This window comes from Staurois parvus, unplaced genomic scaffold (genome assembly GCF_062004578.1).
Source record: "Staurois parvus isolate SC_StPar_1 unplaced genomic scaffold, SC_StPar_1.0 ptg000401l, whole genome shotgun sequence".
Taxonomy (NCBI): Eukaryota; Metazoa; Chordata; class Amphibia; order Anura; family Ranidae; genus Staurois; species Staurois parvus.
The window spans coordinates 3,751,999-3,778,188 of NW_028318197.1; the positions used below are offsets into that span (position 1 = coordinate 3,751,999).

A 26,190-nucleotide genomic window follows, 5' to 3' on the forward strand; every position below is an offset into this window, starting at 1 on the left:
GTGGTAAGTGAGGGAAGGCATAATCATTGGTGTCACTGGGAGGAATAGTGCCCCAGTGCTGGTGTCAGTGGGAGGGACAGTGTCCCATCATTGCTGTCAGTGGGAGGAATACTGCCCAATTATTGTTGTTAATGGGAGGAAAACCTCCATATTACTGGTGTCAGTAGAAGAAGTTGTGCCCCATCATTTGTGTCATTGGGACTAATAGTGCCCCATCATTGGTGTCACTGGGAGGAATAGTGCCCCATTGCTGGTGTCAGTGGGAGGAATAGTGCCCCATCATTGAAGTCAGTGGGAGGAATACTGTTCCATTACTGGTGTCAGCCAGAGGAATACTTTCCTGTTATTGGTGTCAGTGGAAGAAGTAGTGCCTCATCATTTGTGTCATTAGGAGGAATAGAGCCCCATTATTGGTGTCACTGGGAGGAATAGTGCCCCATTGCTGGTGTCAGTGGGAGGAACAGTGCCCCATCAGTTCTGTCAGTGGGAGGAATACTGCCCCATTATTTAAAAATATTTCACAAACACAATTTTAAAAGTAATATAGAGGAACATCAATAGATCATATGAACAATGGTGACTTAAATTGTAGAATCCCTGGAGATCATCCTATTCAAGTCGATGCGTTTTGCGGGAAATCTTGCTTCCTCAGGACCTCAAAACTCCAGTGATAGGTAAGTCACTACAAACACATTAAACATTATACAAACAAATGTATATTCCTGAATTAAATATAGTTATTATTTACACCCTTAGTTATTATCCTGCCCCCTATTGGAAAAAAAGGGAGAGGTGGTGCGGGGAGGAGGAGAAAATGGGGATTGTGGTTTATTGAAAACGTATATTATATTTATTATTAAGAAGAAAAAAAATATGTATTTATATTTATATATGTGTGTGTATATATATATATGTATGTATATGTATATGTATATATATATATATATATATATATATATATATATATATATATATATATATAATATAACTTCAGGATGTATGCAGAAATATTGAAATCTATGAATTCTCATATATCCGGATATACACATGATAACTTCTGTATACATACAGTTGCAAGAAAAAGTATGTGAACCCCTTGGGATTACGTGGAGTTTTGCATGAATTGGGCATAAAATGTGCTCTGAACGTCATCTAAGCCACAACAATAGAAGAACACAGTCTGCTGAACATAATACTACACAAACATTAGATGTTGCCGTGGTTTAATTGCACATAACATGTAAACATTCACAGTGCAGGGAGGAAAAAGTATGTGAGGCCCTAGCTTAATGACTTCTCCCAGAGCTAATTGGAGCCAGGAGTGAGCCAACCTTGACTCCAATCAGTGTGATGATATTGGATGTGTTGCTGACAGCTGTCCTGCCCTTAAAAAACACACACCTGTTTTGGGTTTACTGGTTTCAAGAAGCACTGTCTGATGTGAACCATGCCTCGCAGGAAAGAGCTCTCAGAAGACCTATGATCAAGAATTGTTGACTTGCATGAAGCTGGAAAGGGTTACAAAAGTATCTCCAAAAGCCTTGATGTTCATGTGTCCACGGTAAGACAGACTGTCTACAAATGGAGAAAGTTTAGCACTGTTGCTACTCTCCCTAGGCGTGGTCGTCCTGTAAAAATGACTGCAAGAGCACAGCGCAGAATGCTGCATGAGGTAAAGAAGAATCCCAGAGTGTCAGCTAAAGACCTACAGAAATCTCTGGCACATGCTAACATTTTTGTTGACACATCTACAATAAGGAAAACATTAAACAAGAATGGAGTACATGGGAGGACACCACGGAGGAAGCCATTGCTGTCCAAAAAGAATATTGCAGCACGTTTGAAGTTTGCAAAAGAGCACATGGATGTTCCACAGCACTACTGGCAAAATATACTGCGGACAGATGAAACCAAGATTGAGTTGTTTGGGAAGAACACACAACACTATGTGTGGAGAAAAAAAGGCACAGCACACCAACATCAAAACCTCATCCCCACTGTGAAACATGGCGGAGGGAGCATCATGGTTTGGGGCTGCTTTGCTGCCTCAGGGCCTGGACGGATTGTTGTCATTGATGGGAAAATGAATTCCAGAGTTTATAAAGACATTTTGCAGGAAAACGTACAACCATCTGTCCGCCAACTGAAGCTCCGCAGAGGATGGGTGATGCAGCAGGACAATGACCCAAAGCATACAAGTAATTCAACAAAACAATGGCTGCAACAGCACAGAATACGCCTTCTGGAGTGGCCCAGTCAGAGTCCTGACCTCAACCCCATTGAAATGCTGTGGCATGACCTTAAGAAACCGATTCACACCAGACATCCCAAGAATATTGCTACACTGAAACAGTTTTGTGAAGAGGAGTGGTCCAAAATTACTCCAGATCGTTGTGCAGGTCTGATCTGCAACTACAGGAAACGTTTGGTTGAGGTTATTGCTGCCAAAGGAGGGTCAACCAGTTATTAAGTCCAAAGGTTCACATACTTTTTCCTCCCTGTATTGTGAATGTTTACATGTTATGTGCAATTAAACCATGGCAACATCTAATGTTTGTGTAGTATTATGTTCAGCAGACTGTGTTCTTCTTTTGTTGTGACTTAGATGACGTTCAGAGCACATTTTATGCCCAATTCATGCAAAACTCCACGTAATCCCAAGGGGTTCACATACTTTTTCTTGCAACTGTATATTCCAATATATACTGTCATTCCCATACTTCTGAATTCTGAGTTCCCCATGACTTAGCAGTCTCCCCATGGGCGGCCAGAGACTTACTGGGATGATTGCCTCTTTTTCCCTTCTCTGTGTTTTTTAAGTGGATTTGCTTATATTTACTACTGACATGGATGTAGTTCTCCTTTGGGATATCAGCAGAGGAATGTGATTATAGTGAATACAATGCACCCTTAGAGGTATGGGAATGATGTTATATATTGGAATATACTGTATCTATACAGAAGTTATGTGTATATTCGGATAAGAGTTCATAGATTTCAATATTTGTGCATACATCCTGGAGTGATATTATATATATATATATATTTAATAACATATATGATATCACTTTTCAGTAAACCACAACCCCCCCCCCTTTTTCTCCCCCTGCCCCCTTTTTTCCCTCCCCCCTCTTCTCACCCCCCCCCCCCTTTTTTTCTACCTTCCCCTCTCCCTTTTTTCTCCTCTCTCTTTTTTCAAATAGGGGATAGGATATTTAATCGTGTACATAATAATAACTATATTTAACTCATGTATATACTATGTTTGTATAATGTTTAATGTATATCTATCTGATATTATTGTAGTGACTTACCTATCACTGGAGTGTTGAGGTGCTGAGGAAGCAGGGTCTCCCACGACGTGCGTTGGCTTGAATAGAATGATCTTCAGGGATTCTACAATTTAAGCCACCATTGTTTATATGATCTATTGATGTTCCTCTATATTACTTTTAACACTGTGTTTGTCAAATATTTTTAAAGGTTTACAAAAATAAACATTTATAGTTGCTTTTAAACATGGTTACTATTGTCTGTTGTACCCACTGGAAATATAGTTAAAGTCCCCTTTTAATATATGCAGTTTTGGGATTATCTGTACATGGATGATTCTCTACAGTGGGAGGTAGCAATTCATCATATCACTACCCCAACTAACTTTACAGTGGAAGAAGTAGTACCTCATCATTTGTGTCGTTAGGAGGAATAGTCCCCCATCATTGGTGTCACTGGGAGGAATAGTGCCCCAGTGCTGGTGTCAGTGGGAGGGACAGTGTCCCATCATTGCTGTCAGTGGGAGGAATACTGCCCAATTATTGTTGTTAATGGGAAGAAAACCTCCATATTACTGGTGTCAGATTACTGGTGTCAGTAGAAGAAGTTGTGCCCCATCATTTGTGTCATTGGGAGGAATAGTGCCCCATCATTGGTGTCACTGGGAGGAATAGTGCCCCAGTGCTGGTGTCAGTGGGAGGGACAGTGTCCCATCATTGCTGTCAGTGGGAGGAATACTGCCCAATTATTGTTGTTAATGGGAAGAAAACCTCCATATTACTGGTGTCAGATTACTGGTGTCAGTAGAAGAAGTAGTGCCCCATCATTTGTGTCATTGGGAGGAATAGTGCCCCATCATTGGTGTCACTGGGAGGAATAGTGCCCCAGTGCTGGTGTCAGTGGGAGGGACAGTGTCCCATCATTGCTGTCAGTGGGAGGAATACTGCCCAATTATTGTTGTTAGTGGGAGGAAAACCTCCCTATTATTGGTGTCAGTGGAAGAAGTAGTGCCCCATCATTTGTGCCATTGGGAGGAATAGTGCCCTATCAATGGTGTTAGTTTGAGGAATATTGCCCCAATATTGGTGTCACTATTTTATTCTCTAGGCCTCTTCTTAAAAAATATATAAATCATTTTGGGGTTCTGAGTAATTCTCTAGCAAAATAATGCCGAGTTTTACCAGAAGGAGAGAAATGTCAGAATTGACCTGGCAGTGAAGTTGTTAAAATGGTACACAGTTTAAACACTTGACATGTTTTCTATTTTCTATTGTGAAAAAAATATGAGTTTGTGAGATTTCAGAAAATGAATTCCTTATTGTCAACATCAATAGTCAATTGTCAATAGTTATCCTTTGTGTTCACATGGTTTATGTCTTCTTTATAAAATATGAACTGCTGCTGTAACTGCTCCAGCACCCCTGACAGTGTTATAGTATGTTGCAAAATATGTCACTGTCATTTTCCCCTCAAAAATCAGAACACTCTTCACCAAAGTGTTCCGGGTGCCAAAGTCACTACCCCATACAGCATTCTGGGGTGCTCTCCAAATATTCAGCAAAGTTCACTGATTCACAGGTGGGGCTCTGAGCTGCAGGAAGTTGGAGAAAATCTCTACGGAGTTAGGGGAAATCTTTTTAGATGGATGTCACCAGAACATTTTTCCTCTTGTTCTGGTGACAACTGCAAAATATTGTATTTCCCCTCACTTGCCGCCATTCATACAATCATCACAATTGCAAACAGGAAGGATGAATCTTCCTAGAGAGGACACATACAGCTATAAAAATCTGACAGGGGTTCTAATATTGGTCCCAACAAAGCTGAGTAAGATACACCTATCAGCGAAACGCGTTGACGTCACACGTCAGTGACGTCACGGCGGGCCGGAGCATCCGCGCCATACACCTAGTCCCGGCAGGGACACAGAACATCACACTTATGCAAGGCATCTGTCAACCACTTTGTGAACTCCTCAGGAAGCGGGGCCTGATTACTGGGGCTCTTGGAGTTGGCGGCTGCCTGCGGTAATTGGAGCATGGAATCCAGCAAATGGAGGAACAACGCATGGTTATCTTTTGACCGAGAAGGTGGTGAGTGATACTTGTCCCACTCTGTACTGGACACACGGCCTATAGGCCGTCACTGCTAGAAGTTTGCTACAGCGGCAGTCTCACTGACCTTCTCCTCTTATTACAGGATGGAGATACAATGCTATATCTCACAGTTGGTGCACAGCATATTATCTGCATAGTCCATCAAAGATCTATTCATCATTTTCACCTGATCCAGTTACTTAAAGTGACATTTTAATTCAGATCTAGCGGATAGCTATTTCTACATGCTGGCACGGCTCTGCCATTTATATTCCAGATGGCGGTTGCCTTATGGATACTCTACAATTCAAGATAATACATCTATATATATAGCTTTCTACTCATTACTATCTGCCTCTGGATGTTAATATGTATCTCATCAAGGATCACCACGTTATACTTATGGCCTATCATAGGCCTATCATCTACCTTGAGGACTGTGTTTCTAACAATGATATTTGATTTATGGTTTACCAGTACCAGATACATATCTATGTCCCTATCAGGGGCGGACTGACAACTCATGGGGCCCCTGGGCAATAGGGGATCATGGGGCCCCTGTGTCCTTGCCCAAACTCAAAAAAGCCTATAAAAAGGTACCAGGGGCATCTCATGGGGCCCCCTACTGACCCCGGGCCCTCGGGCAGTGCCCGAGTTTCTAAATGGTCAGTCCGCCCCTGGTCCCTATAGTACGTTTGTTTATATCACTCTGCATGTATGATATACATCCAAGTTGGTCTATTCCAGCCCCAAAATATTGTCTTATGGGTTCCTATTTGCAGCTATTTTGGAGTTTTACATGTCGTTATTATTAATGCATAGTCTGTTTCATATGCTTTCATCTTATAAATATTTCCCCACCGCGGTGGTGTACCCTGATGTGCCTTTGCTATTGGTGCAAAAGACCTGTGAGTCGTTGCCTCAAAAGCATTATACCACTTATGGCCTGCCATGATGTCTCTCTTTTTATTTACTATTTTTTATTTTAAGGTTGTCTTGTGTATTGTCCACTATTGTGGTGATGACTATTTGCAGTCTTGACTCAATGGTTCGCTATGTGCAACTTTTCCAATAAAGCATATCTTTGAATACTATTTGAGTATCGCATTTGTCCTCTATGTAACCGCTTTTCTTTGTGAATCTCTTTTCACGTTTTTTGCTGCAGGTTTTTTGGTTACTGGGCAAACTATGTACGTCAGGCGATACCTATTATTCTTTAGGCCTCTATTTTCTATGGTTCGTTAGTTCTAATCTATCCCTACTATATCCCAAACGCCAAAACAAAAACAAAAAAATCAGAATACACAAACCTGAAGCTTTTTATAGCTTCTATTGCAAAGCTTCAAAGAAAGAGTAAATGAAAAAAAATCCTTCTAAAGATGTGATTTAATGACCAGCACTGGTAACAACACAACATGATATTTACATTTTAAATGTTAATTCTAATAGGTTTCCTATATGACTGAACACTTTGATTATTGCTGTATCATGGACTTCCAGTATAAGCCAACGTATTCCTGTGACTTTGTTGCAAGATTACAATCCACAGGCATGCGGAGCCCAATATACTATTATCATTACTAGACGTTACCAAAATCACAGAAGAAGTGTGACATTCAGCAGGGAAGGGGTTAGATGCATAATTTGTATTTACAACGTAGGGTGCCAATTATGGAAACCGTTGAGCACAGCCCTGTCTCAGTCATTTGTTCCTGAGCCATTTACCCATCGAGCACAATAGGCCAACAGCTGCAAGGTAGCCACAGAAATCCTCCTGTGATAAAGCCCATTTTGTTTCTTTTGTGTAGGGCTACAACTGAAAGGACACAAAACACACCCAGGAAAGTGTGTAGAGCATTTCTTCTAAAAGCAGAAATTTGTGGAATTTCCACTTACCTCCCTGTATCTGAATTTCTGTCATTTTTATATAAATTCTTTACACTTTTACCAAACCTTTAAATACCTCTATGAAGGGAAAGGTATTTGAAATATCGTGCAGAACAATACTATCTTTAAATTGAATACATTTATTAAAGTGGGTCTGCCATTAAATTTCACACTTGACTGAATCAAAAGTCCTTTTGGGTAAAAAAAAGTATATTGCCAAAAAAGATATAATAAATAAAAATAAGTAATGTTTACAAGCTGTCAACGAAAGCCTAGGTAGCCTGGATCGTACTGAGGTATATTTATAAGTAATATAGTCGCAAATTCTACATAATTTTACCAAACATTTGCCCAAAATTTGTTGAATATTCACTGAGCAATGTTCACCCCAGTTTTAAGTACATTCACTCTACATTACTTAGACATTTTATGAACATTCCCTGGGTGAACATCACATTCCCTGACATTTTCCAACGTCTGTTCTTCCATGCTTACTTCACCATTGACCCTGTGTTCAACAGGACAGATGCTGTATTCCCTGTTCTTTCACCTGACATCTTACCTGACATCTTACTGTATCAATTTAAAAACTCACTAGGCCAAGATTGTAAATCATTTCATTTTATAATGAGAATTACATTTTTGTCTAAGGAAAGTCATAAACTTTTTGCACCTTCTGTGTTTTTTACTATTTTAGTACAAAAAAAAAGTTTCATCTTTCTAGTGCTGATATGGTGTCAAATTGTTTGGCACTATGGCAAGCTCAAGTTGGAATTTTGTGGCCTAGGTTAAAAGCTGTTTTTTAATTAAGGATAATAACTGTTTTTTAAGTTTACTGTAAATGTGACATTTACTGGCCCTTTACCATCTGTCAGATTCTCCTTGTGCATACAGTAGATGCATTACATTACAAGTAAGGTGAATGTGACTGGGGACTGTCACCAAATGTAAGAAGTGCAAATTGCCTACAAAAAAAAAATTAAACTTTTTTTTGCCTTCTAAGTAAGTGAACTTTATAGAATGTGCCAAGGCTTCTATGCCATGTTTGGTTAGCTGACTGGGATTTAAATAATATGCATATTTTACATTTTTCATCAATTATACATCATTTGTGTTTATGGAGAGAGTTAATAAAATGTTTTTGTGGTTATTATAGATAGATAGATAGATAGATAGACAGTATTAACATATACCTTGAGCTATATCTTATGTAAAAATACTGTGGTTATGATTGCTACATATTTCACTGGTTGTCCATTACCTTTGTAACATGCTTTACTTAGAAAAGATACCATCATCCCAATCACAATATTTGTAGTAGGGCAAATTGGATCTTTTGGTACCAACAATGGTCTACAATTAATGTTTTTAATGCTGCATCACAATGTGCAAATAAATACTTTAGTAGGAATTTTACACATAACAGTTTGATAACAATGTTCTTTACCAAAGAAACATATATTCCACATCAATAATTATGCTACTTGAATTAGTATGTGCTGTAAATTGCCTCCAGCATTGCTCCTGTTGCCTCTTGCTGAATGCCACCATTTTGTTGAAGCCCACAGCACTCACATCCTTATTGGAAACTCTCCCCCTTCCATGGTCTCAAAAACTGAGGGGGATTTACTAAAATGTGTGCAAAATAATCTGGTGCAGCTCTGACAACCCCCCCCCCCCAAAAAAAAACTCAATTAGCTGCCATATATTATTGTCAAACCAAATTGAACAAGCTGAAATTTGAAGTGGATTGGCTACAATGCACAGCTGCACCAGATTTTGAGTGCTCCAGTTTTAGTAAATCTATCCCTGTATGTCACTTTCTTTGATCAGATATATGTACTCCTGCTTTTCTCTTCTCTCGCCTTAATCTGTATTCCCTCCACACAGTCTGTGTCATTCCTGTTGCTTTCTTCCTCCTTCAGCAACAGTGAGGCTCCATGCACACTGGGCATTTCAATAACGCTGGTAACGTTAGCTGTGTAAAGTCATCTTAAAAACGTGATTTTTTTTTTCAGCAGTTTTGTATTAGCACTTAGTGGCGTTTTTTTGCGTTTGTGGTTTTCAGTGTTTTTTAGATTTTTTTTTTTGTTATGGTCAAAAAAGTCCAAAAATGGTGCTTTGCTGCAATTTACCGCGTTTTGTCGCGTTTTTAGAGTTAGAGTGTTTTTACAGCTAAAAAACTCTTCCAGAAACCCACTAGTTCTGTGTTTTTTTTTTCATCCAAAAAATGCCCCTGCCAAATAAAGTTGATTACAGTCTATGTGTACATGGACACATAGGATAACATGCTGGGGAGTTTACTGGCTGTAGAAAAAAACGTCAAAAGCCAAAAACAGCCGCTGTAAAAATGTCCAGTGTGCATGAGGGCTTAATCTTAAAGCTGTCAGCTGATCGGCCTCTAGTGGCTCTGACTAGAGTGCAACTGAGCATGTGCAGAGTAGGGTGGGACAATGTATTACTGGATTTTAAACAGTATAATTACATATTTTTATTGTTTTACATAGCTATATCTGCAAAAATGGGCCAGCCTGAAGTGATCTATCAGGACCTAATTTTCTGACTAAAGTTTTACTTGAATAAAAACTTAAACAGTGCTTACTTTAGACCTTTTTCAGGCATCAAACCTGCATCTATGAAGTAGAAATAGACCAGCGTTTGGTAAACTTTATTGTACTTTTTTGTACTCAAAAAAATTAAGTTTAACTTCTATGCAAGAGACTTGATGTTATTCTCTGAGGTGTTTTATGGAAATATGTTCAGTTCCATAAATATGAACCTATCAGAGGTGATCCCACAGAAGTCTAGACTTCTATGGGGGTGAGACCAGAGATAATCCCGTAGAAGTGTAGTCTTCTATGTGGTTGATGGCCAGAGATAATTGGAGATGATCCCATAGAAGTGTAGTCTTTTATGTGGATGATGGCCAGAGATAATTGGAGATGATCCCATAGAAGTGTAGTCTTTTATGTGGATGATGGCCAGAGATAATTAGCGATGATCCCATAGAAGTGTAGTCTTCTATGTGGATGATGTCCAGAGATAAATGGAAATGATCCCATAGAAGTGTAGTCTTCTATGTGGATGATGGCCAGAGATAAATGGAAATGATCCTGTAGAAGTGTAGTCTTATTTATTTCTTACAGGTACTTATATAGCACCGTCAATTTACGCAGTGCTTCGTGTACATATATTGTACATTCACATCAGTCCCTAACCCTCAAGGGGCGTAGAATCTAAGGTCCCTAACTCACATTCATACATACACATACTAGGGCCAATTTAGACAGGAGCCAATTAACCTACCAGCATGTCTTTGGAGTGTGGGAGGAAACCGGAGTACCCAGAGTCTTCTATGTGGATGATGGTCAGAGATAATTGGAAAAGATCCCGTATAAGTTACAGTCAAGACAGTGTAAAGAAACAGTGGAACCATGTGTGCCAGATTAAGGTAAGTATGCATCTGTGGAGGGGGTGGGTAGGGTTAGGTCAGGCAAAGGGGCAAAAAGGATAAGTACACTTTGTTTTATAGTGCACTTACCTTTTAATGCAGATCTCTATTTATTAATACAGATGTAAATGTATTTTTTTTAGAATGCATGCAATGGAATTACCTGAAATGTACTTAGTTTCAGTCAGTTGCAGTCCCTGTACAGCAGATCTCAAAATATTGTTGTAAAGGGAGAAGTAGCACAAGGCACCAGTTGGCTGTGCTGTCAAAGAGCATGCCAATAGGAGTAGTGAACAGAGTGACAGAGTGATGGGCTCATAAATCTGCTTCTGCTTCTTTTAATGTCCAGTCAGAGGTCAAATCTCAGAAACTGAAGGACAGATATACAAGTCCTTTGGCAGGTAGAATAGATTTCATATATGCAATTCATTGGAGTATTTTACTGTTTTCCTGGAGTTCCGGTTCAAAGATCAAATAAAGAGAAGTGAACCTGGGCCAAAAAATTGAAGCGAAAAGAATTGCCTCTGGGTACCTCCAGTTATGTGAAGGAGTTCTACATTTTTAAATTCTGTTGATTGCTTGCTTCACTTAGTTTAGTAAATCAGGCCCTGCGTTTTAATTATTCTCATTACAACATAAGCATCATAGAAAAGTCAATTTTCTACACAGAGCTCTACAGCGAGGCTTGCTTGCAAAAGCCTTCAATCTGCTTCATAAAGCAGTCTCAACTCACTAGCCTAGTTGCCGGTGGGACTGTTGCATTTCATTCACTTTCAATAGTTCTCCTTTCAGCGGGATGTTTTATGTTAATATCAAAGAAAATACTAATTTCAAAGTTCAAGTCTCTAATAATCGCTGCATGTATTTTTCCTTCCCAGCAGCTTCATTTCCTTAATCCCCGCACTGTCCACAGGTAGTTATTGTTTTCCTCTTAGAACTCCTTGTTAAACAACAACGAGTAATAATTAGGCAAAAATCAATTGTAACTATACAGTCGATACACCATTTATGTCAGGAGATAATTACAGTTATTTGGATGCTACTCTACGTGGGGTCAGGAATTAGTCGCTTGAGAATAGCGATTTCAAAGTACTAAAAAGATCTTTTCGTCTAGGTAACACACTGTGGGCCCTGCTGGTTTCTTCCTCACTCAAAACCTAATGTCTTCTGTCTCTCGAAACAGCTTTTAATTTTCTGATTATTGAATTTAGGACAATACTTTTTTTACTGCAAGCTGCTGATATTTTTTTTTAACTTCTTTTATTATAATAATAGTCGCAAGAAGCCTCACAGTGATATAGGATGACAAGGGGGTGTTTTGGGTAAAATGTTAATAAGATAATTTGTGGTCTCTTTTTGAAATGTTAGGTTACGTGCATGTAGGTTTAGGCTTAATTTAACAACTGTACTGGTAATAATTAAAGCTGAACTCTAGGCTCAGAAATCTTCACTTAAAGATATTCCTCAATAGCCACAAAGAATTTAAATCCCCTTTGTAAACCCAGATATTGCCTTGTTAAAATAGCAGTGACATCATCACTATACTGAACATAGCCTGAGTTGTGGGAGGGACCCAACAGGTCCATTCGCTACATCATGGGTGTCAAACTGGCAGCCCTCCAGCTATTGCCAAACTACAAATCTCATGAGGCATTGCAAGATTGACAGTTACAAGCATGACTCCCAAGGGCAGAGGCATGATGGGATGTGTAGTTTCACAACAGCCGGAGGGCCGCCAGTTTGACACCCTTGCTCTACATGCTGCCTGCAGAAAACTACAGGAAGGGCGGATACAAGACCTGTCACCCTGCACAGGGAGAGAGAACAGCAGTGATCGGTCTTTATATTTGGAAACTCTTGCTCAAAGGCATAGATTTATGCTGGGTTACTGCACTGATCTGAAAGAAATATGCAAAGCACACCAAGATTTAAAGGATAAGTTCACCTTTCGTAACATGTTACATGTTACATCCATATTCATGTTACATGTTACGATTGGACCGGCCCCCACTCCCTTCCACTCCCTGTTGTGACAGCTAGCAGGGATTCTTCTTCTCCTTACTAGTTGTAACAATTTAGCGGGGAGACACACCGGGGTTTATTTACTAAAGCTGGAGAGTCCAAAATCAGACTCACTTCTGCATAGAAACCAATCAGCTTCCAGGTTTCATTGCCAAAGCTTCATTGAACAAGCTGAGGTTAGAAGCTGATTGGTTTCTATGCAGAAGGGAGTCTGATTTTGGACTCTCCAGCTTTAGTAAATAAACCCCACCATGTCACTCATGCACAGTATTTTGTGAATGGGAAAACCACAAGTACCTACAGCCTTTGCGACTGTCGGATTGTAGTTTCCTTTTCAATAGGTTTTTATTGTTTTTTTTAGTATTTCAAGTACAGGATACAAACTTGACCGCTTTCAAAGACAAAAACAGAATTTCAACCACAAACAGTAGTCAACCGCTGTTTAAAATGTATGAAATATAGTTAAAGTAGGTAACGGCTTGGATAACATATCCAAAAAACAGAGGTAGAACAAACATTTCATGTCGGATAGGTAATCAGTGCATAGAAAAGTTGTTCGATGGTAGTTCAGCAGCCAACATCATTAAAGTGAACTATAGCCAAGAAGATATGCTAAAATGCTAGCAAAATAGGAGATGTGAGAACATCATGAGGTTCAGAAAACGTCCCTGCGGAAGAGCCAAAAAGCTGAAATTAAAAAAGAAAGGGGAGAAAGAGAAAAAAGGAAGTACGTAGGACAGATTGTAGTTTTCAATGAACTACCACGGGGCTCCACAGCGCCATGGTAGTTCACTGAGCCTTCCTGTCAGTAACTATCTGCTTGCCCGTACGGGATGTTCGAACAAGCAGATATACTGACAGGTCAGGGGGAGACCTGCATGGCACCAGCAATCTGCTTATCACTGGTGCAATGCTGTAGAGGCTCCACAAACAAAATATAATAAATGCATGTTTTTTTACCAACAAAAAAATGTACATTTACTATTTTTTATTAAAAAGTGAACTTATCCTTTAAATATGAATACACATGCTTCTTGTATTTAGACAATACTTGCTTAGTTTAGTTTTCACATGATGTTTATTTTTTTGGCTATATGAATGCTTAAGGTTTTTATGCATCTTTCAAAGGAAACAGAAAAATATCCATTACATTTCTGTCTAAACAGAAAACACCTAAATAAACTAATATTAAAATGTTCTGTTTACTGCTTACTGTTAAAATAAATAAACTCATCTTAAAGTAAACAAAAATAAAGAAGATCTCCTGCGCTACTATTACGTGATAAATTAGGTGAGTGGGAGCTGCTAGCACCTAACCATATACCATGTGGAAATAAAAACGAACAAAACCAAAATGATGCAGTGCTACCCTAATAACAAAATAATAGAATATGGCAAAAACAAACAAAGTGACATAAATATATATATGTGACAAAAAAAATCAGTGGATTGATTCTCTCTGGGGATCTCAATATAAAGTGACATAAAATATATATATATGTGCCAATAAATCAGTCGATTGATCCTCTCTGGGGATCTCAATATAAAGTGACATAAAATATATATACGTGCCAATAAATCAGTGGATTGATCCTTTCTGGGATCTCAAGTGAAAAAGTGGTCACACCTGGTATAACACCAGGAACCAATACCCCCACTATCCAAAATAGGATCATACACAAAATAAAACACAAATAAGCGTGAATCCCTAAATAGGGATCACTAAATTCATGCAAATAATGGTGAAAATGAGAACGTGAACCCCTAACAGGGATCAACAATATCATACAGATCATGACAAATAATGGCTAAATTAAGTCCAAAGAGTAAATAGTGACATAAAATGGATCCCTAAATGTGGGATCGATGAAATACAATAGTTCCAAAAAACACACATACAAAAGGTATATTTATGAGCAAACACATAAAAAAAAAAAATAAGTGAACATATAATAGTCCGTAAACATAAAAAAAAAACAAAAACAAAAAAAAAATGAAAGAATAAAAAAACTTAAAACAACCAAGTCCAAATAGGTGCATATACACCAAAAACTTTCCAATTACTCCTAAGTGCAGGTGATATTGTGGATGTGCATCACCACCGATGGAGATAATCCGTATGTGGCTAAAATGCCCCCTCACCTCCTTGATGCGACCCTCAAAGGGCCAAAACGCTTTTGTTATTTGAAGCCAGCAATCTTCACTGGTAATAGACACCTGCTCAGGTAGATGATATCCCCCTCACTAGGAACAGTCAGGTCCCCTCCAGTATAAAGCAGCCAGCCACCAACTCACAGATAGGATAAAGATAAAAAGAAACCTCCCCTAGTGTAAATCTGTTTTAATAGGGACTCTCAAATCACAGCACAGCCAAATGCCCACTCACATTTAGTAAGATTATAACAAGCTTTTCAAAAGACCTCATGCTAAAGGTGTACTTGCATGGGAACTCATTGGGTGCAGCAAGATGGCGTTCGCGCCGGAAGTACATCACCACTCTCGCGTCCTACTCGTTACGTCACGCTATCACGTGACTTTTTCAAGGCAACTTGCTGAATAAGTGCCCTCCACAGACAGCTCAACTCTCCAATCAAACACTGCAGTTTAATCAAAGGTAGTTTTACTTGTGAAAATGTAGTACATGGATGTTGACCAATCATATCAAAATGTAAATGGGCAATGATCTACTACACCTTGTGCCCACTGCGAAGGCTGGAAAGTAAAAACAGGGAACACCAAGAAAAAAGGTCCAACTAAGGACCAAACAAGCTGATCCAGACATGCAGGTAAACTGGAATATATAATTTTCAGACATTACATTACAAGTTGTAATTACACTGAATTACCATCAGGTATCAGCACAAAGATATTTATACATTATGTAAAGAATCCATTGTAAAGTGATAGATATTTGATAGGTGCTCCAGAAACCTACATAGATAAAAGCATGCAGAGCTTAAGAGTACATAACAATCTGAATTCCTATATGCAGTCCTGTGGTGAGCATCAAGTGATAAAGTCCATAAAAAAATTCCATCTTCCAGATATGGAAATATTTAACCACTTGCCTACTGCGCACTTTTACCCCCTTCCTGCCCAGGCCAATTTTCAGCTTTCAGCGCTGTCGCACTTTGAATGAAAATTGTGCGGTCATGCAACATTGTACCCAAACAAAATTTTTATCTTTGTTTTTGAGACAGATAGAGCTTTCTTTTGGTGGTGTTTAATCACCACTGGAGTTTTTATTTTTTGCTAAACAAACAAAAAAAGACTGAAAATTTTGAATAAAAAAGTTATTTTTCTTAATTTCTGTTATAAAATTTTGTAAATAAGTAATTTTTCTCCTTCACTGATGTGCACTAATGAGGCTGCAGTGACGGGCACTGATAGGCTGCACTGATAGGCAGCACTGATGAGGAGGCACTGGTAGGTGGCACTGATGGGCATTGACAGGCATTACTGGTGGGCATTGACAGGCATCACTGATGGGCAATGAAAGGCAGCACTCACATATGGCACTGATAGGCACTAATAGGTGGCACTGATTGGAACTGTCAGGTAGCTCTGATAGGTGGCACTGATGGGCACTGATAGGTGGTACTGATTGACAGCATTGATAGACGGCATTGACTGACACTGATAGGCGGCACTGACTGGCACTGATAGTTGGCACTGAAAGGCAGCTCTGATGGATACTGATATGTGGCATTGATGTTCACTGGTAGGCACTAATATGTGGCATTGATGGGCACTGGTATGTGCCATTGATGGGCACTGACAGATGGCACTGATGAGGCTACACTGATCATCAAGTCACTGATCATCAGTGCCCCAATGATCAGTGTAGATGTCCCCTCTGAGGAATGCCTCTTACCGGCTCTCCTCTCCTCACACGCTGTCAGCGTGAGGAGAGGACTGTCGATAACCGGCATTTCCTTGTTTACATGTGATTGGACACAGCTGATCACATGATAGAGCCTATGCCATCGGCTCTTTACTGTGATCGGTGATCTGCAGATCACCATGCCGTGGGCCCACGGGGGCGCGCATGCACAGTTAGAGTGGGAGGACGTCATATGATGTCCTCCCAGAACGAGAGAGCCGCCTTTATATGGTGGGTGAGAGGCGGTTAAAGTAACAGTCCAAACGGTAATCTTAGGTTCCTCTCACTGCATACATACATGCATATGGGTGAGATGCATTTCAGGGAATTCCTCCCCATCGTCAGCCTGCTAGATCCCATTTCAGTTTGTATTTCTCAGTACGTACTATATATGGCATTGAATATAGTTAGTGCATGTAACCCTGAATAGTTCATTCATTCAGAAAACTACATTAACTAACTAAGGATCATCAATAATTAAATTTGTCATATAATAGGGAAAAGGAATAATAAGTAAAAATCAGCACAATATAAAGAAACCAGAAGATACATCTATAACATCAGGTATAAACATTGTTAAGAAATGCCTAAATGAACAGTAAGAGATAATCATATTTACATAATAACTCCACTTTTGTTGGAAAGAAAAAACAATCGATTTAAATAAACTTTGTTACAGATTCCTACCTAGTTCTTCTCTGAAGGAATAACCGTTTCACCGCACTGATCGCAAAACTGACTCTAAGTCAGCTGATGCACTTTCAGTGGTTTGATGAGACTTCGCGCCAGACTCTGGAAGGATCCTGACAATAATTTTGGGATTCACCCAGATGCCTAATCGGCAGCTCCTGCCCCCTCCCCAGTCCTGTGCTCCATTGAGGGTTGAAGGGTCAGTCACTGTTCTCTGCTCAGAGCAGACCAAGAACTGGTTGATCAGTTCTCAGTGTTAGAGCCGGCGGGGGAAAGCTGCAGCATCAGGGCAATGATGCAGCAGTGAGGTATATATTTTTTATAGAATCCCACACTTCTCCTTTTAGTGAAGTCTTCTGGGGAAATCAATGAGCCAATAACACATGCAGGAAATTACATTTTTGAAGACGTTCTGTACACCAATGGTATACAGGTTGCCACATTGCATTGAATTTTACAGAAAATTACACTGCTGCAGAGAAAAGGAAAGGTAACATAATAACATAGAGAAAACACAGAGGGGTGCCAGACTAAGTGCAGTATGGGACAATTGATGACACAATTGATGACACCAAGGAGCTGTCACTTCCGGTTTGACGCCATCTTGCGTTCAACACTGGTTCCAGCAGCGTTCGACCGTCCGTCACTGCTTCACTCCTGGACTTGGACTACAGCGGCCACAGAATATCAGCCGGATCACCCTGGGGAGCCTCCTGAGATGTCTTTATATGCGTATTCTATCTGTTCAATAGTCAGTTTCCAATTTGCTATATTTTAATAAATGGAATTGTCCCATACTGCACTTAGTCTGGCGCCCCTCTGTGTTTTCTTTACATACAGCAATCAGAGCTTCAGTTTCACTCTGGAGGGTGCTGCCGCTGGTGCCTACATATAGTTAAAGTTATGGACATAACTTTGGATTGCCCCCTGAACGTTTAGTGGAATAAAGTCATATCTAGATCTTTTAGCAGTTGTATGGTGCTTCAGTTTACATATTCCTTACAGTAGTAAAAACTTGACAGAGAGCTCTCCATCACCCCTCTATCCAAAATTTAAAATAAAGGTTTTGCCTAGTGGTACACTTTAAATAACCTGCCTTTGTCAGCTTTTCCTCCTTTGTTCTGCTGTGTACATAGTAATCCTGACATACATTTTTATGTTTGAAGTGGAATTCATGGGCAAGTGTCCTTTTGATGGCAGTATCTATGCTCAGACACATTGATAGAAAGCTACAATTAGCTTGATAGCCAGCCAAACATAAAATGTATGTTTAAAAATGCAATGTTTTACATTAATAGCAGGGTAGCAAAACTGGGCTAAAACTTAATTACCAAGAGCAATAAAACTGTCACTATACCCTGTAACTTTCATTTATTGCATTACAGGCTGGAAGAACCCTAAGCAACTGATAACCTTGTACAGGTTGGAGCGATAAAAGACACAAGTGACAGGCTCATGATGTGTGTGGCTTGCCATTGCTGACAAGGAACAATGGGACAGCTTGCATGTCACTCAGTCCTTTTTATTGGAGCCTGGAAAGTGTACAAGGACTGATAAGCACAGATACATGAGTCACTTGTGTGTCTACACTGTGTTCTGCATGGGATCCTTCACATCATTTCAATGGAAAATACAGCAGCTGCTTGTATTTTCATAGAAATGTTCTATGCTGATTGCAATTCATACAAACTGTAATGCGCTCACATCTCAGTGTCTTTTAGGATTAAAGAACGTTTATACAGCAGCCAGCCTCTAAAACTGCAGTGTCAAGCGAAAATCCCTCTGTCCGCTAATGGGAAATGTTTGAATGCCTGCAGGCTTCAAACTACATGAAACAGCTTTCTTAATTACAAGCTTCAATAGATTGACCCTTATGGCAGTATAAATGTATCTTTAGCAATAAAGATATTTCTTAAAAGAAAAATAAAAGATATTGCTGACTAATTTTTCACTTCCAAATGTGATATGTTCTGAAGGAAAAACCAACCGCCCACATTTTGGTAAATATAGATGTTTAGTTCCAACAAATGGGAAAAATGGCTAATATTATTATTATTATTATAATATTATTATACAGGATTTATATAGTGCCAACAGTTTGCTCAGCGCTTTACAATATAACGGGAGACAGTACAGCAACAATACAGTTCAATGCAAGAGGGATTTGAGGGCCCTGCTCCTTGGAGCTTACAATCTAGGAGATATACTAATATTACCATTATTAGTATAAATATGTAGATGCTTCTATACGTATGAAAAATAGGGCCCCTTTTAGACTTGGTGCCATTTTAAATTGGTGCCTAGGAAACCTTCCTCATGTTAGAACTGTACAGTATATAAAGATGTTGTTGCCTGTTATAGCCCCTGGAACTTATTTGCCCTTGGATAGTGCTTGTCATGAAAAAGCCCTGATGACCAAGAATTGTGCAGGAGTCAGCTTTCTGGCTCCTATCATAAATGCTGCTGCCAGACTAAACTACCTTACCAACTGATCAGTGTCTGTCACCCATCTCTGCCAATCCCTTCACTGGCTTCTGATTGCCCAGCAAATTAAATTCAAATACTAACAACAACATAAAAAGCCATTGACAGCTCTACCCCGAGCTACATCACCAATCTTGTCTCCAAATATCACCCAAACTGTCCTCTCTGCCCCTTCCAAGCCCTCCTGCTTTCTATCTCTCTTGTCTTCTCCCATGCTTCTCTCCAGGACTTCTCCAGAGCCTCTTCCATCTCCTGGAACTCTGTACCTCAATCTGTCTGGCTATCTCCTACTCTGACCACCTTTAGGTGATCCCTGAAAACTCATCTCTTCAGGAAAGCCTCCAACTAACCATCAAACTTTTAACTCTTCCATCAGTTCATTACACACACTTATTTGTGCCACTTGCCCACCTTTTAGATTGTAGGCTCTTATAAGCAGGTCCTTCTTAACCCTCTTGTATTTTATTGTTTTGTAATTGTACTGTCTCCCTTTAGATTGTAAGGTTCTGCACAAACTGTTGGCGCCAGGGGTGGACTGACAACTGATGGGGCCCCCAGGCAATAATAGATTATGGGGCCCCTGTGTCCTCGCCCACACTCAAACCACACCCAAAAAGCCCTATGAAAGGTACCAGGGGCATCTCATGGGGACTCTTACTAACCCCGGGCCCTTGGGCAGAGCCTGAGTGCTCAAATGGTCAGTCCGCCCCTGGTTGGCGCTATATAAATTCTGTATAATAATAAAAAAGTTGAGCTACTTATTTTTACCTGATTGTGGCCTTACCTAGGACTAAAGCTCAGGTCAAAGGTCAGCTGACTCCAGCTTGACAAAAGTCAATTTTTCACTTGATTTTTCTTAAAGGAGCTGGGCAGAAAATTCTCAGCTAAGTAGCCTCTAAATTCAAACAGATGCCGGGACTGTTCAAGTTCTCTGACAGACACAGGTGCCAGCTATCAGAATACAGTAGGCAGTGCTTCAGATTCTTCCACCCACACTGTTTAGCGTAGATGGGGAAATTGAGGGCCAATTCACACTATATGCAGTGACAGACGTGTGACCGCATGGTAACATGTCTGTCACTGCAGGGACACACAGGAAACAGTTGTACTCATTAAACAAAAATTGTTCATTCTGGTATCATACCAGAAAATGTTTTGTGCTTGTCCCTTGGCTCTTGAAAGCTGTATTAATGATCAGATTATTGGAAGACCGCTCCGAAAATGGTATTTTGCATCCAATGTTCTCATCATGTATACTAGGCATTAGACTGTTCCTGGGTGTCCTGTTTCATGCATGGTTTACTGCTGCCAATATCAGTTGAGCCTGCCTCCCCCTACAGTATAATGTAAAGTATAGGTTTGATTAGGTGCACTAATTTAATGTCTGCTGCCACTATAGTTGCCAATATAGTTGTGGTCTGTTCTGACTAGTAGTGCCTTGTACTTTTAAAGCTTATATTTTTTATTTTATTGAAATGTCAGAGACTGACATTTCATTTGTTTCTGTGCAGCAGAAACTGAGTTGAGGGTGAGCAGAACAGAAAAATGCAGACATATTGCGGATTGATACACTGCAGCCCACCCGAAGGCTGTATGTAAGTGTAAATAGGGCACATAGAAAACAATTTTCTGTGTGACCTTGTTGAGAATGGCATTTTTCTAGTGCAAAAAAAAACAGATCTCTGCACAATTGTGATCAAGCCCTTAGGCCCCATTCACACCCTGATTCTGCCCGTGCTTCAAAATTGTGTGGATATCACTGCAAAACGCGTGAAGTGCCATTCATTCTAAATGGTACCCCAAATGCGATGTGATTTTCAGTGATTGTCTTGTGGCAGAATCACTTGGCAATTGCAGCATACCATATCGTTAAAAAGTCGTGTGAAGCTTGTTGCCCAAAAAGGAACAGGAGCTTCTTTTGTGCAACAAATATTCATAAGACAGCCCATTGAAGTGTATGGGCTGTCCTATGCACGACACGTGAATCACGTGAAATACCTGATTATTATTTTATACCTAATGAACTCTAGAAGAATGTCCAATCCCTATCAGTGGTATCCATAATCCCTTATTCCATTTCGGCTATGGGATTTACCCACAGTAGAATTTTGGTCAGCCCATGGTTAAAAAGTAATTAAAAAAAATAAATTCTTAGTTCTGTTATTTCTTGTGGCCATAGACACAAGAGTGCCTTATGGTAAATATACTGTAAATGCTACCATCTGGTAATTAGATTTTACTGTTATTATAAATGCTTCTTATCTTTATGCTTGAGTGGTTTCTGTTATAATGTGCACAATCTTAATTTGTACTCAGACCTGACTTTTTTGGAGCTGTCTGGGCAAGATCTGTATATCTCCTATTTCTAAATATGCCTTACTAAAAAGACAGACATTACAACTTAATCACCTAAAAGATTTATGTAATTCACAGAAAATGTTGTTATCCTTGTTTGTAGTGGGAACATTACGCATAGATAATCCATAATTGTTGATAGAAACCAGGATCTCTCGCACTACTTTTTTCTTTCCTAGCCTTCTTTTTAATTAATTTCTGAAAGTAAACATGAAATCACTTCTTAATTAATTATCCTTAACCCATTACCAGTTGCTTCTCACTGTTTGATGTATATATCATGAATGTCTTCCAGAAGATGTAATAATAAGCAGACAAGCAAGTCAAAGGTCGGGATCCAAATTATCGCAGCTGTCAGACGTCATCAGTGTTCACGAGACAGATGAGAAGGTAAACAATAATTGCATTAATACATCTCATACTGAAATCTGCATGTGTTCTAGTCCTCTTTTGAATACGGTCCTATAAAAAAGCATTTAGAAGAAGCTGTCTTGCATAATTAAGGTCATTTCAGATACTATCCTTTCATGTGACAGCTACATAAACTTAAAAGCTGTCCTCTTCTAGGTCCCTTATGTTCCTGTAGGCTTTACACCTCTTCTATTCTTTTTCTTTATTTTGTTCAAGACCCAAAAATAATTTTTAAAAGGTCGCCTTGTATTTTTTTTAATAAGGTACTGTATATGAAATATTGTGTTTCAAAATTGCTAGTAGGTGGCAAGCTTTAGGAAAGAGCAGCTGTTTTCCAGGGGCCATTCAAACACCTACTAGATATATTTTCTATCAACAGTGGGATCCGCCTACCAACAACAGATCCCCCAAGCAACAATAGACCCCCCTGGAACATAATACTCCCCAGCTACCACTTTCCATTACATACTATACATTCAATGCTGGAGGTGCCAGGTGCTGAAAAAAAGCCCTGCTTTTATGAATGAACGATCAGCGTTGCCAGGTTGTGTGATCCATCATCTGGGCTGTGTATATTTCATGCAGCTAGCAGATAGATCACACAGTCCAGTTGCACCATGTAATCTTTTGCTATTATGAATAAACAATCAGGGCAGCTTGTTCATTCATAATAGTAAAGAAAACTCACTTAGAGCTGTGGCTCTGTGTGATCTATATGTGGCTGCTTGTACACATACAAGACACTGGAAAATACATTACATAGAACTGCAGCTCTGAGTGATCTTTTACTATTATGAATGTACAAGAAGAGGTGATTGTTCATTTATAATCATGAAAGATAACTCATTTTAGAGAGGGAGTGATGGCTCTGTGCTGGATATACCTCCCCTCAAAGGAGCACCCATAATTTGGTCTTCAAAATGGGGTGGGGCTACAAGCATCATAAAGATATGCACACAGGAGTTACTCATTCTGGCACCAGGATGATAATGTATGCTAAGGTGCGCATGCGCATTCAAAAGAACATTGTTAACATTAGGTAAGTTTGTTTTATTGCAGAAGATATATACAGGGCCATGGATAAGGGGGTACCACCAGTCCTCCTGTATGGGGCTCAGGCCAGGAGGGGGGCCCAGGCAGCTCAGTGAATCAGATGTGGGCAGGGAGGGTGATCGCCACGACATGGGCAATTACTGGAAAAGATTTCCTGTTTGGCTTTCTGTGCAGCAGCTGAAATCTGGCATTCAGCTGCTGCAGAGAGCCATACAAGGGATTGGTACCAATAATTGCCCCCCTGCTGCACCCATAACCCTCCCTGTGCACTATACATTTACCCCCTGCTGCCCAGGTCCCCCTGTGTGCCCCCCACAGTGTTGCTGGCTTCCCTCCTCTCCTCTCCACTGGCAACTGCAAGCACAGAATAGCATCCTATAGAATAGAGAGTGGGGGAAGGGTATGGTAAATATGTCACATTTACCAGCCCCTTTCTTTCCTGAATGAACACAATATGTGTTCGGTACCAATCACTCTCTGTGTTCATTTATAACTGAAGCATAGTAAACAGTTTTTTTTGGGGGGAGGGGGGTTCTGGTCAGGTTGGCTGTACAGGGCCCTGTGGTTCCTAACAGCAGCCCTGGATACATAGCATGTCTCTACTGCAGCGAAAAGCTGCCTGCTAGCAATTTTTGTTACTGAAGGTTTAGTTCCACTTTAGAGCTCATTCACACGTTCAGAAACAATGCCATGTTTAGAGGCATACAACAGATAGTTTTTATAATCCAGTACTCTTAGATAGATAGGAGCATGTGACTCACTCCTCTTCCTTTCACGTGATAGCTATAGTGCTTGGTGATTGGCCCAGCGCTATCATATGGGATGGAGGGAGGGGGCTTAGCCTTGTGTAATCTCCAACTGGAGAAATGCTTGTTTTCCTCACTCCTGCTGGAAGAACGGAACTAAATAAAGGTATGGGCTACTAGGGGAGGTAAATTATATCAAACCTGTTCCCGTGCACTGCATGGGGTTCTCTACTCTCTCCAATACCAAAACACATGTATTGACTGAAGGTTCACTTTATAATTTCTGCCTGGTTGTGCTAAGTTCTGCTAGGTACTTTTTGGGAAGATAAGGTTTTCTTTGTGTAGCACTGAAAAAACATTATTTTGTTTAGAATTTTTTTTCTCCTTCAAGATTTTAAGCTAATGTCCAGGCAGATATAAAATGCACAAATTAATGTTGCTCTGTATTAGTAAATGCAGAGATTGCTTTGAGTGCTTTGACGCAACTTTGATGCTACTTGAATGCCAGAGAGTATAAATTCGCAGTCCATGAACAGAACTGTCATACTTTTCTATTAGCCCCCCAAAAATGGGACTTTGAACACATGAAGGTTCCTGCACTACTTTGATGTGACTTTGATGCTATTTGAGTGCCAGAGAGTGTAAAGTCGCACTCCATGAACAGATATGTCATACTTTTCTATTAGCCCCCCAAAAATGGGACTTTGAACACATGAAGGTTCCTGCACTACTTTGATGCTACTTGAGTGCCAGAGAGTGTAAAGTTGCACTCCATGAACAGAATTGTCATACTTTTCTATTAGCCTCCCAAAAATGGGACTTTGAACACATGAAGGTTCCTGCACTACTTTGAGGCTACTGGAGTGCCAGAGAGTGTAAAGTCACATCAAAGTCGCACTACTGGACAGAAGTGTAATACTTTCCTATTAGTCAACAAAAAAAACACAAAACGCATCAAAAATGCAACACTTGCGTTTTTGGTGTGGGTCCATTGAAGTCTGTTAGGCTACTTTCACACTGATATGAGCAGAAATGTGGCTAAAATACATATGCATTTTTGACACATTTTTACGTTTGCGGTGCATTTTTTACAGGACATGTGACTTAAAACCACACCAAAAATGCAATGTGGATGCATTTTCGATGTGTTTTTTGCTGTGTTTCCATTATGTTCAATATTGAGGTACGTTTTTGATGAATTTTATTTTTTACCGCACCAAACCTGCATTAAAAATGCAGGAAGCAAGATTTTAAAAAACACAGCTGACCCACAAAGGATCAGTGTGAAGAGTTCCATAGGATTACATTGTCAACACAAAAGCAGAAGAAAAACAGATCAATGTGAAAGCAGTCATAGGCTGGCCGTACATTATACAATTCTCTTACAAATTTTCTGTCCAATTTCTGCACAATTACCTTTAGATTTACCTTCAACTATGTAGTGCAAGGGCCTGCCTAAGTGGATACAATTGAAGGTATCATTTAAGTTTGATCTCATATTATATGGTTTTTGGTAAATCTAAAGCAAAATTCTCAATAAAATTGTATAATGTATGGCCAGCCTTACATGCATAATTCTATCTGCTGCAGGAAAAAAAGTCCCTGACCCTTTCCAAAAATGCACTGGTTCAAAACGTACAGATGTGAACTAGATCCATTGGAAACCATGTTAAATGGACTGTAGTGCGTTTCTGCAAAATGCACAAAAAATGCATAGGTGTGAACAGGGGCGGACTGACAACTCATGGGGCCCCCAGGCAATGTGTCCTTGCCCAAACTCAAAAAAGCCTATGAAAAAGGTACCAGGGGCATCTCATGGGGCCCCCTATTGACCCCGGG

General features: G+C 39.8%; 1 protein-coding gene across 1 annotated transcript in view; it reads left to right on the top strand.

Annotated features, from left to right (window-relative positions):
• CFAP61 (cilia and flagella associated protein 61) overlaps positions 1-26,190 on the top strand; it is a 409,554-nt gene that overhangs the window by 58,458 nt on the left and 324,906 nt on the right. The window contains exon 9 of the mRNA XM_089686524.1: positions 22,437-22,531. Coding sequence (XP_089542650.1) covers positions 22,437-22,531 — 95 coding nt within the window. The remainder of the gene's footprint in view (positions 1-22,436; positions 22,532-26,190) is intronic.